The sequence below is a fragment of the Haliotis cracherodii genome, unplaced genomic scaffold, assembly GCF_022045235.1.
Source record: "Haliotis cracherodii isolate W230 unplaced genomic scaffold, xgHalCrac1.p SCAF_5, whole genome shotgun sequence".
Lineage (NCBI taxonomy): Eukaryota > Metazoa > Mollusca > Gastropoda > Lepetellida > Haliotidae > Haliotis > Haliotis cracherodii.
In genome coordinates, this window is record NW_027266308.1 from 62,565,695 (window position 1) to 62,578,231 (window position 12,537).

The 12,537-nt window shown below is 41.0% G+C and overlaps 1 protein-coding gene across 1 annotated transcript in view; it reads left to right on the forward strand.

The window, feature by feature from the left end:
• Positions 1-4,783: 4,783 nt before the first annotated feature.
• Positions 4,784-12,537, forward strand: part of LOC139442910 (protein-cysteine N-palmitoyltransferase HHAT-like) — a 32,729-nt gene continuing 24,975 nt past the window's right edge. Inside the window, exons 1-5 of the mRNA XM_071223834.1 lie at positions 4,784-5,047; positions 8,688-8,871; positions 10,711-10,775; positions 11,797-11,907; positions 12,418-12,537. The exon at positions 12,418-12,537 is cut by the window's right edge and continues 75 nt beyond it. Of these exons, the coding sequence (XP_071079935.1) occupies positions 8,697-8,871; positions 10,711-10,775; positions 11,797-11,907; positions 12,418-12,537 (471 nt within the window). The 5' untranslated portion in view covers positions 4,784-5,047; positions 8,688-8,696. The remainder of the gene's footprint in view (positions 5,048-8,687; positions 8,872-10,710; positions 10,776-11,796; positions 11,908-12,417) is intronic.

The window sequence follows — 12,537 nt, forward strand, 5'->3', positions numbered from 1 at the left end:
GTTGAGAATGTAGAAGGAAAAGGGCTTCACTTTGAGCATCGTATTTTATTTAAATGCGATGTACTGTGACACTATAAAGTGGTATTTGGGTAGATATGATTCTAGTCTATAGATGGAAACACATTTGAAGATATATCTGTTAGGCTTAAGTTGATTTTGAGAGCCTGGGCCAAGTCGGGGCAAACGTGTGACAGAGATTTCCTTGAGAAAATACAGTAAAAGTGCTTCACTTTAACGAGCCAGTTTTCTTTAAATTCGATATACTGTGACATAATAAAGTGGTCTATAGGTAGATATAATACTAGTCTGTAGATGTAAACACATTTCAAGATACATCTGTGAGTCTTAAGTTGATTTTGACAGCCCAGTCCAAGTCGGACCGAACACAGACCAATCACTTCTGATAAAGAATGTAGCGGGAAAAGGACTTCACATTGAGCACCGTTTTTTCTTTATCTACCGCATTATGAGACACTAAAGTGGCATGTAGGTAGATATAATACTATTCTATAGAGGCAAAGTATGTTTAGTCACTTAAGAAGTGTTTTGACTGTTATTAACACGTATCGTGTCAGCCCTTTGACATTCGCGAATATCCACTTCCAGATAACATTCTGTGTTGGTTTAACATGAAATAGTAAAGGTTAATTAGGGATGCCCAACACGTTAATTAATGAAAGAATAGTAGTCAAAACACTGTCATTTCCTGCGCAGGACATCACAACCCTACACGCTAAGGTCGAAGAGAAACCTTCTCATCAAAGAAAACACACAGTCAAGACACTCGCTTTTCTACGAGGACTCTCGGTATGTAGTCAAAATTTCAGTTTATTACATTGGTGGCGATGCATTTTGATTTAATGGGGCAAAACTCTACGTTTGTGGACAATTGACATCTGCCTAGGTATCCACGTTTCGTTATAATATTCTGCAATCCACTTTTAGTATCCCGCTGATAAAAAGAGCTGTGTTGGATCTCCTCTCACATAGGTATTCATGGAAATGAAAAAGCAGACACACTGGTGAAGCTAGCTCTAGACAAAGCGGCCTAGAGATAAAAAGCAAACTCAAAGCCTCTATAGCCCAAAGATGGCAAGCCCAGTGGGGCGCAAGTAAGATCGGCAGATGGCTATACAAAATTCAACCCAAGATCCAACAAAAGCCAAACTCATACTCAAATGAAAGGAAAGATGAACTTGCCATCTCACGCCCCAGACTCGATTACATAACGCACTATGACAAGGTATGCCGATCTTGCAATCAACTTGAATCCATTGCTCACGTGTTACTGGAATGTCAGGACCATGCCCCAGCCCGGGCTCGGTTAAAACAAGAACTGCAGTTAGATCCGCTGTCTGTCGTAGATCTTCTGAAGCCAAGACATGCAACAGCGAAGGCCAAAGTTACTCTATTTCTGAGAGATGGACAGCTACTCGAACGACGTATATAAAAAGCCAAAGACAGAAATATATAATCATATCAATGTACGAAAATAGAAATCTTATCAATGCAAACAGAAATTTTATCAATACTAAAATTTCAATACTTTATGTACCCTACTAGCTCACACACATGAGTCCCAAAGAGGGACAGGTCAGACGTATTTGCTAAGGTAGATGGCGACCTCTTAATGCAACAACAACAACAAGAAAGCCCGAATACATCACTAAAACGCAGAACTGTAGAGTACCCGTGCCTTGAGTGTTGTCGCCCTCTACGTCAGCGACAAAGTCTCCTGTGCAATGTCTGCAACCGATGGCAGCGCCGTTCGGCACTGGTATCTCGAGACAACAGTATCAACCGACCCAGGTCCAGGAAGGTGAGGTGAGGTGAAATGGGGTTAAACGTCGCGTCCAAGATTATTGCACTTATATAGCGACGTGTGTGTGTGTTTGTGTGGCTGCTTGTACTAGTCCGGACTGATGCCGATTTATAGTGCTAGCACACTGAGATACCATGCCGCAGTTTAACATGAATACCCCACTCAGACACAGCATACTGACTCCAAGCCGACCAGTCCTTGTTTTAGCCCCTTAATGCCGAGCGCCAGACAGGGTAACAACAAGTACTATCTAGTAACGTCTTTTGGTATGACGCGGTCGGGGATCGAACCCCGGAACTTCCGCTCTCCGGGCGGACGCTCTACCATTAGACCACGGAGGCGATCTGGAGCAGGAAGAACGAGACACATATTGTCTGGCAGTGTACCGAAAGCCGTCGTTGCTCGCCGACTGGTGAGAGCACCCGCCTCTCTTGTGACGAAGTGCCCACCTTGGCCAGAGAGAAAGCTTTCTCCTATGAACCCACGGCAAGCTGTACACATTGATGATAGTCATCGAGCCATACGAAAAGGAAGACCTAAAATAACACGTGCCCCGGTACGTCACATTGGAAATTAACTTTCTTCACACGTCAGCAATGCAAACCATTTTATGTAAATATTCCTGAGCGTTCAATAGGAAACCTGAAACCTATTGCTAAAAGCGGCGGCTAAAAGCAGTGTCGATTGTACGATTCCGACTATATCATGAGCTGTGTTTATGAATCACTATTAAATAGTGCTGATACTAGGTGATTGCGAAAAAGGAAAAAAAATCTTGGTCAAAATTATGCAGTTTTCACTCATTAAAGTTTCGGCATGAATTATCTTGCCAAGATGGATGCTGCAGAGGAAGAATGTTTCACTGTTGTCATGTGTATTTTGTGTATTGTGCGCTATTGTCATGTTGAGCAGCCTGCGTCCGGGTAGGCAAAGAAATAAACAGTTCCAGGAATGGCTACAGAGGAGGCATCAGCTTAGTGCTTAATATACCCTTCTCCAAGAATGGAATTGAGAGTATCCCAGTGTCTATGGCTAAAAGGGGGCGGTTGGGTAGCCTAGTGCATGGTTAAAGCTTTCGCTCGTCACGCCGAAGACCCGGGTTCGATTCTCCCCATGGGAACAATGTATGAAGCCCATTGCTGGAATATTGCTAAAAGCTACTAGGTCAACTAAGAATGGACAGGGGAACGTTCAGGTTTCTTCTTGAAAACATGAGGCCCAACATTCAAAGGCAGAACACAAGACTGGGGGTTTCTTCCATTCTGATGGTCTAAATGACTTCGAAGTCCATCAAAGTGTGATAAGAAGTAGGATCTCTTTCTATTCTATCAAAGCCTTTCAAAAACTTTGTCAAAGTTTTAGACAGTATGTTAGTAACATTTGAATACATTTGAAAAACTTTGAATTTGTCCTAGGACTAGCTTTTAGAAAAAAACGCGATTTTCCGCGTTTCCACGGAGATTTCACACTATCAAAAACTTTGTCCAAGTTTTTTCATCGAAGTTTTTGATTGTGTAACGGGTGCTTACTCAAAATGTTCGGCTCACGACTGGACGGCTACATATATAGAGAATACTACACTCATTCTCGTTAGATACCATTTTTACGAAACGTGTGGACTTTCTATGGTATCTGACCGAGCGAAAGCGAGGTCAGATACCATAGAAAGTTCACGAGTTTCGTAAAAATGGTATCTAACGAGAATGAGTGTGGTATTTTATTTATTACCCACGTTAAATATATATTTAAGTGTAAATACATAACAACTTTCGTTCCTTGACAGACCAAACTGAAACCGGTTGCAAAATCTGGTTGTGCATGAATATTGATATATGACCAAATATGGGCATTGTTGACAGAGGTCACGGTTATCCAATCAAAACGAATAAAACAAGGTCAACCTTGTACGACACACGTGTGACGTACGGATTTAGTATCTTACCACCTGTATCTTCACCACGTGGGTAATAAATTTAGCTCAAAACCCCACCCAGCCCCAAAACACACACAGCCACCTGCTCCTGTGGGTCAGTCTTAAGCTGTAATCTGAAGATCTGAATCTTCTGAAGATCAGATTCTAGTGCATTAACTGCAATAATTCATTACACTGGCCACTTCAAAATCATTTATATCATTACCTAATTGACATCTACTTAAATGATGGTGCATCCGGCCTTGTTCTGCTTGTTACAGACTCGGGCGTAACGCTGCCTATGATAACCATATAGCAGCTGAACTGATTTACTTAGTCCAGATCGAATTACTTTTGTTGTATACCGTCAGCTACGAGGACAGCAACTTTAAAGTGACTAAACATTATTTAAAGAGATATTTTTGGTGTCGCTAGTTGTAAGACAAATATTGAAAAAAATACAAAACTATTATTGAGGGTGCCAGCCAACCACCTTTTAGTACGCCAGATGTTGACCCTGAGGTATTCAGGATGCCGTAGAGCATGACGCTGGATGCCATGAAAAAAATATCTGGTACGCTTGGCCAATATTTCCACGTTGACATATATATTTTTTTTTCAAATTTAAAATCAATAAAATATTTAGCCCTAAACGTTAAAAAGGAGTTAAACTCAAGTCTAGATTGCCTCAGCCCTGAAATTAAGGATTGCTCTGGCTTCCATTTGCAATTTACTTTTTATTTTTGTGGAAATATAGTTTTAAATGAGATAAAACAACAACAACAATTCTGTAAGTTTCTGTGTAAGTTTACAGGAAATACAACTTATTCATTTCTTTTATATCTATTGGGCTATTGTTATATCGTTCTATAGTTTTATCAGAGTGTATGCAGCATTGCATATGAATTACTGAAATACAAATGTACTTGATACCCATTAAATGTTTTTTATCATATTCGCTGAGAGACAATAAATTGTGGTCAGCATGCGTTTCTGTAATTGAAAGTTATCTCCCCTACTTCCTTGTTTACAATCCCCGCGAAATTTGGCACGTCCCTGCGATCTGGCTGCAATGGCATTGGTCGACGAGCCTACCCCTGGTGCCACGCACACATGTGGTATGTAATCGGATATCCATGCGTGGCACAACTACTTACGCTGTCATAAGTGACATACGATATGTTGTTCCGTTTCGGACAAGAGCTTTGTTGACCGAGTGCAACTAACGTGTGGCCACACACACACTGCCACACCCACCCGTCCCATACTGTCGACCCACGAAGTGCAAGCCCTTGGCTTTTTCAGACGAAAAGGTAAGATGACATACATACGTTCTTCAATAAGTAAATAAGATCGATACAATTTGAAATACGCGTTAATTTCGTGAGATTCCGGGTAGGAATATACGTATGTATTGTATAGAGAGGCGACTAAAAGGATCGGGCGGTCGGGCTCTGTGATTTGGTTGCTTGGATGTCATCGTACCCCAATTGCGTGGATCGGTGCTCATGATGTCAATCACTGGATTGTCTGGTCCAGACAGGAATCCCGTGATGGGGTCCAACAGTCAAGACATGACCCTACATTACGTAGGCTAGGCCAGACTTGAATATTTAAATATATTTACAGACAGCCGTCTTGTATATTGTTGAGTGCAAGAAACAAACAAACAAACAAACAAAAAACAATTACACAATTTCAGTGTTTGTTCCACACTGGATAAGTATGTTATTACAGAAGTCATGAACACAAGAAAAGAATGGGGATTTTTTGTCTAATGTCATGGCCAGTATTGACGAGGCTGGGGCACACACAAACAGTAGCAACTTTCTATGTTATTTTGGTGAAATATTATAATTTTGATGATGTTAACTTTGTACCACATATGGTAATAACTGCTTTGAAATCTCAATGTAGTCTGGATGTAAAAGGCATAGGGAAATACCAAACAAAGGTTGGGGATATTGTGCCATGCCCTTTTTTAATTACCATATGGCTTGCATGTACCAATCCCATATAAATTACTGCCATTCAGGTTTATTGATGTAGTGACTGCATTATAAATCAACATGTGTGCAATAGTGTAGGCAGCTGACTTACAACTGTTTTTTGTTTTTTTTAAAAATATTTTTTATTCAATTCAGTATATGACATTACAGAGTTATACATGGAGTAGCACGTCTTGTATAAAAAAAATAGAGACATATTAACTAGACAGTTCATTTGCCAAATCTTTCCATTTTGTCTTATTGTATTGTTTCAGCACGTGATATAGATCAGGCAGATTGACTACACTACAATGACACATACTTTGGAGAATTAATCTAAAGGTTACGTTTTCATAATCAGTAATTTAATGTGTTCTGAGGTTAATCAGATACATCCTGATGTAAGTGACAATGATAGTTCCTAGTTTCTGCTTGGTTTAGATGTAATTAGTGCCAGGTGTGAAATAAGACATTATCTCCATGCAATTGGGTTAACCAGTCACGGATATATCAGGACCTGCTCAGAGACTGATAATTGGTCCCAACTACCAACTTTTACAACATTTACAATGGCAATATTTGTTCCAGATGGAACATTAGCTTGATGTACATCATGACATTTGATTTAGCAGCCATAAAGTTAGGTGTGAATGACTTTAACCATGTTAATCAGACTTGCTAGGACTGCCGATTCACCCAGGCCCAACCTCTAATCCTTGTCCTGGCATCTAGACTCAGCGCCAAAAGAAACGCTAACCCAAGAAGCGTAAAGCGAACCATGTATGTTAAGAAGAGATGGTTTCCAACGTGTACCACTTACTCACAAAATTAACGATCAGTTAAGTGTTACTGCAGAGGATCTTTATATTACAATATGCTGCATGTGATTTCCAAACTTTACACGCTAATCCTGCACAAGACAAATGGTGCATCTCGAGTCATTGATCTATAATGTCACATGTTATACGTTCATGAGCGTTGACTCACACACCATTACAGTATGTTCGTTTGTGCATTGAACCAATGTAATATATCCCTTGAATATGAGTAATTCTTCATATATTAACCATTGTTAACCAAGATGTTTGGTACATATATATATCCTTTGTAGGACGAGGTCTTTAAATCGGTTAAAGCTGTTCACCGATCACATTCCTTTTTCTTGGAAATAGATATTGTTTAAATCACATGTATGGTATTTTAGTTTCTTTTCTCGGTGAGTATGTATTTAGCATCTATGATTGTACCTATCAATGTAGGAATGTTTTCATTTCATATATTCCATAACAATATATGTTTACACAAACAATATTCATTTCTCATTTCAATTGGCTATTTTGGTAGTGGTACACAAATTACTTTAAATAACATCTCTGCCAATTTAAGCAGTAATTACCAAAAAACATAGTACAGTCAAGTCTCGTTAATCCGACATCGTTGGTTGCACATGATTGTGTCGGATTAACGAGTATGTCGGATTAACGAAATTAAGTGATTTGTGATCGAAAATCGGACGTCTTCACGATAGATAATAACCGTGTGTACCTTGTAATACAATCATTAAAAACGAAATATTAATATTGTTATGTTGTTTATTCATTCATTCCTTAATTTATAATTAATGACTGTGCAAAAATAATAATAATTTTCCCAATTATACATAACAATAGAGTCATTACTCACTGAATTTATCACATGATCAACGACACACGTTTCCTCGTGTAAATGCAAGTGCTACTGTCTTAACAACTTGTTTCATCTACTTAAAATAGTCTGTCAGTGTTTTCTGTTTCTAACATTTTGAAGGCACATTTCTCAAAGTCCCCTGCTCGCTTGGCGTCTAGGGCTTGTGGTTCTTCAGCATCAACATTGTCGAGGTGTAATTTCATTTGCTGTTTCTTATAATAAAGCTTAAAATTCTTTATGATCCCGGCATCTAGTGGCTGAATGTGCGATGTGGTGTTTGGAGGCAAAAAGTGACATTTCACATTAGTTATGTCGACAGTAGCATGGGATGGGGCGTTGTCCAACAGCAATACCACGTGGCGTTGCTCCAATCGCATTTGCCGATCCAAGATCAGTAACCAGGCTTTGAATAATAATGAAGTCATCCATGCTTTCTTGTTTACATACCAGTCGACCATGGTGAGTCGACCATGTTTTATATACCTGTTCGTATTTTAAACTGGCTTCATGCACATTTATCTGGCTTCAATTTGTAAACTACATTTGTATAGCTTTGTACATACAGGTTTGAATAGCTTTTCCTGTTAATTGTTAAGTTAATCTCTGCAGCCAGTGCGTGTCAAAACACGGGGTTGTGTACTCGCGGTCAGATGACCACGGATTACGCTGACCACTGTGTCGGATTAACGAGACTGATTAATGAGTGTTTTCGTGATTTCGTTGCAAATTAGGTGTGTCGGAGTCGGAGTGCGAGAATGTCGGATTAACGGGACTAAATAGCACTGAATCAATCGGTTCCCATCATTTGTGTCGGATAAAGCCGAGTGTCGGATTAACGAGTGTCGGATTAACGAGACTTGACTGTAATTTCTATTTGATAACTCATTTAAGGTAGTTATCATCGATATCAGTGCACTAAACTGTGGTTACCTTAAAAAAAACAGTATTCTTATTCTTTGCTATCTTTTACCCTTTTCATGCCTATAATGATATCAATCATAATGGTAGACTCATGGTCAACCTGCATTTCTATAATTGAAGTTATCTCCCCCGCTTCTTTGTTTACAATCCCGTGAAATTTGGCACGTTCCTGTGATCTGGCTGCAAAGGCATTGGTCGACAAGCCTTATGTAGGTATCATGTGAGATTATTTGAGATTCGAACATGCACTCGCAAATTGATGACGTCGTGAAGTGGATGACATTATTTTTTGGGAGGGAAGTGAGTTGTTCCCCATAGATGTTTCCGCTAACAGAGACAATGCAATACTTCCCTTCAGATATTCACGATGGTGTTGAAGACTTCCGCGTCAGGCTTCTTCCCTCACACATGTCCAGCCTCCGGCGGCGGTGGCATCCAAAGACTACATGGACGACTTCCTCTACCAGAATCCATCTTCTACTGGATCACTGGAATCGGCAGCATATTGTATGTCACATACAAGCTGTTTGAAGCATCTCAGAGTAAGTAGGTCACATGAAGAGAGGCTATACAGAGATTCTCACTTGCGTGTCTTTTGATATCAAGACGTGTCGATGAAAATTTATACTTGCCGATATATTTGACATCAAAGGGTAAGATTCTATTTATCATAATTTTATGTAACTTAAAATCCTTTTCGACTTGTGTTGATATTTTTTATATCAAAGGTTAAGATTCTATTTATCATCCATGTCATGGAATTTTAAACCTTTTTCGACTCATGTTGTGCCTCCCCTGTGAAGATCCAGATAAGTATTGGTCCCCAGTACACCATGCTTGTAGTTAGTGCCACCCCCGTGAAAATCCAGGCCAGTATTGGTCCCCAGTACACCATGCTTGTAGTGAGTGCCTCCCCCGTGAAAATCCAGGTCAGTATTGGTCCCCAGTACATCATGCTTGTAGTTAGTGCCTCTCCCATGAAGACCTGTGTCAGTATTGATCTCCAGTAAACCATGCATGTAGTTAGTGCCACCCCCATGAAGATCCAGGTCAGTATTGGTCCCCAGTACACCATGCTTGTAGTTAGTGCCACCCCGGTGTAGAGACAGGTCAGTATTGGTCCCCAGTACACCATGCTTGTAGTTAGTGCCTCCCCCGTGAAGATCCAGGTCAGTATTGGTCCCCAGTACACCATGCTTGTAGTTAGTGCCACCCCGGTGTAGAGACAGGTCAGTATTGGTCCCCAGTACACCATGCTTGTAGTGAGTGCCTCCCCCGTGAAGATCCAGGTCAGTATTGGTCCCCAGTACACCATGCTTGTAGTTAGTGCCACTCCCGTGAAGATCCAGGTCAGTATTGGTCTCCAGTACACCATGCTTGTAGTTAGTGCCTCCCCCATGAAGATCCAGGTCAGTATTGGTCCCCAGTACACCATGCTTGTAGTTAGTGCCTCCCCCATGAAGATCCAGGTCAGTATTGGTCCCCAGTATACCATGCTTGTAGTTAGTGCCTCCCCTGTGAAGATCCAGGTCAGTATTGGTCCCCAGTACACCATGCTTGTAGTTAGTGCCTCCCCTGTGAAGATCCAGGTCAGTATTGGTCCCCAGTACACCATGCTTGTAGTTAGTGCCTCCCCTGTGAAGATCCAGGTCAGTATTGGTCCCCAGTATACCATGCTTGTAGTTAGTGCCTCCCCTGTGAAGATCCAGGTCAGTATTGGTCCCCAGTAAACCATGCTTGTAGTTAGTGCCTCCCCTGTGAAGATCCAGGTCAGTATTGGTCCCCAGTATACCATGCTTGTAGTTAGTGCCTCCCCTGTGAAGATCCAGGTCAGTATTGGTCCCCAGTACACCATGCTTGTAGTTAGTGCCTCCCCTGTGAAGATCCAGGTCAGTATTGGTCCCCAGTATACCATGCTTGTAGTTAGTGCCTCCCCTGTGAAGATCCAGGTCAGTATTGGTCCCCAGTACACCATGCTTGTAGTTAGTGCCTCCCCTGTGAAGATCCAGGTCAGTATTGGTCCCCAGTACACCATGCTTGTAGTAAGTGCCACTCCCGTGAAGATCCAGGTCAGTATTGGTCCCCAGTACACCATGCATGTAGTTAGTCCCACATAAATGTGGTCACATAAATTTATCAAAGTCAAAACATGGATGTGTCAACTAGTCAAAATAAATATAATCTCACACTCTGATGACTGTATCACAATTTTACATAAATTAATGATATATTACTGTAAAACGTAAAAGGAACATGTGCACATAATCTTGAAGTACCCACAGATGAAGACAAGCCCAAGAAAGCATGACCAATTACACAAAACACAGGGGTTAGTGGTGAGGTGTGGTAAATAAATGTATACTTACCTGTGTCTGTTGCAGGCTATCTGTGGTCATTGACCGAAGACGACTTCATTGATGGCTGGTCATTTCTGGGCCAGAAGAAGGTACCATACCATGTCATTTCTGTACAGTAATAGACTTAGGTCGTAAGGTCGTAAAACAAAAGCCTGATGGATAATTTGGGATAGAATTGGCCCCCAGACACCGATGCTGGTTGTACCAAATGGTCCCAGCAAGCTGTTTTGGTTGTACCCGATGGGGATTCCTGGTTAGAATTGGTCCCTAGCAACCTATGCTGGTTGTATCCAATGGGGATTCCTGGTTAGAATTTTGTCCCTAGCAACCTATGCTTGTTGTACCCCCTGGGGATTCCTGGTTAGAATTGTTCCCTAGCAACCTATGCTGGTTGTACCCCATTGGGATTCCTGGTCAGAATTGGTCCCTAGCAACCTATGCTGGTTGTACGCCATTGGGATTCCTGGTTAGAATTGGTCCCTAGCAACCTATGCTGGTTGTACGCCATTGGGATTCCTGGTTAGAATTGGTCCCTTGCCTGATCTTTGACCGACCAATGAAATGCCTCACAGGAAGTCAACATTAGCCAATCAGAAAGCGACTTCCATTTGAGACCTCGCTTGAAATATATTTTGACAAAGTTCTCGATTCAAAATTTGAATACTGAACAAAAGAATAGGCTGTGCAACAGTGTGCAATGTCTCATCCATTTTAAATGTTTATCCCACTGAAGCTGGAGAGAGATGATTATTTTGATCAGTCGTACAGGATGTTACTGTCGTACAGAATACCTCGTGTTAACCTTAGAGGTTGCATGATTAGAAAACACGTTCCAACTGTCACTTTCCTCATCTACACTCAGTGATGCTCTGATTGGTCAGATGAAAGGTTGTGACATGACCCGTAATGGAATTACCTCAGATTTTTGTTATTCAGTAGTGAGATCTAAGATCTAAGTTTATTGAGATTTCTGAGTGCGTTGTTAAACAACAGTCAAACAAACTTAAAACAAAACTCATTTAATCAAAATTATCCCAAAGAATGTTGCACTAGGTTGTAATGAAACTGACAATGTATTTGGTGTTTTATGATGTGTAATATATTTTTCAGGACATTTCAAATTACGAATGGAATTTTTGGTCAGGTTATTTCTGGAACCTCCTACCTTGGGGTGTCGGCCATATCATCATTGCTCGGATTGTGGAGAGACGATTCCTTCATGTAAGTTGGCACTGTCTGATCAGATAACATGCAAAATGGATACATTTTAAGAATGTCACAGTTAAAAAGTATGGATTTACAAGCACCTTCCTGTCTGAATTCTTTCTTTTCTTTGATATACAATATATATTGTGAAACACACTTAGTTTCTTTTGTTATTTCCAACTTTCTGACATTCTCCTCGTGAGCGTGTCATATCTCCCGGTCTACATGTCATTGTTACTTTGTTTTTATTTCCAGCTTCGAAAGCCAGTGTTTCTGACGTACTCCCTCGCGAGAGTGTTGTATCTCCCGGTCTATATGTCATTGTTACATTGTTTTTATTTCCAGCTTTGAAAGCCAGTGTTTCTGACGTACTCCCTCGTGAGAGTGTTGTATCTCCCGGTCTATATGTCATTGTTACATTGTTTTTATTTCCAGCTTTGAAAGCCAGTGTTTCTGACGTACTCCCTTGTGAGCGTGTCATATCTCCCGGTCTATATGTCATTGTTACGTTGTTTTTATTTCCAGCTTCGTAAGCCAGTGTTTCTGACGTACTCCCTCGTGAGCGTGTCGTATCTCCTGGGATACCGAACGGTGCTGTTCTTCATCTCACATGGCTGTATCTGCTTCCTGGCCTCCTCGGTCGGC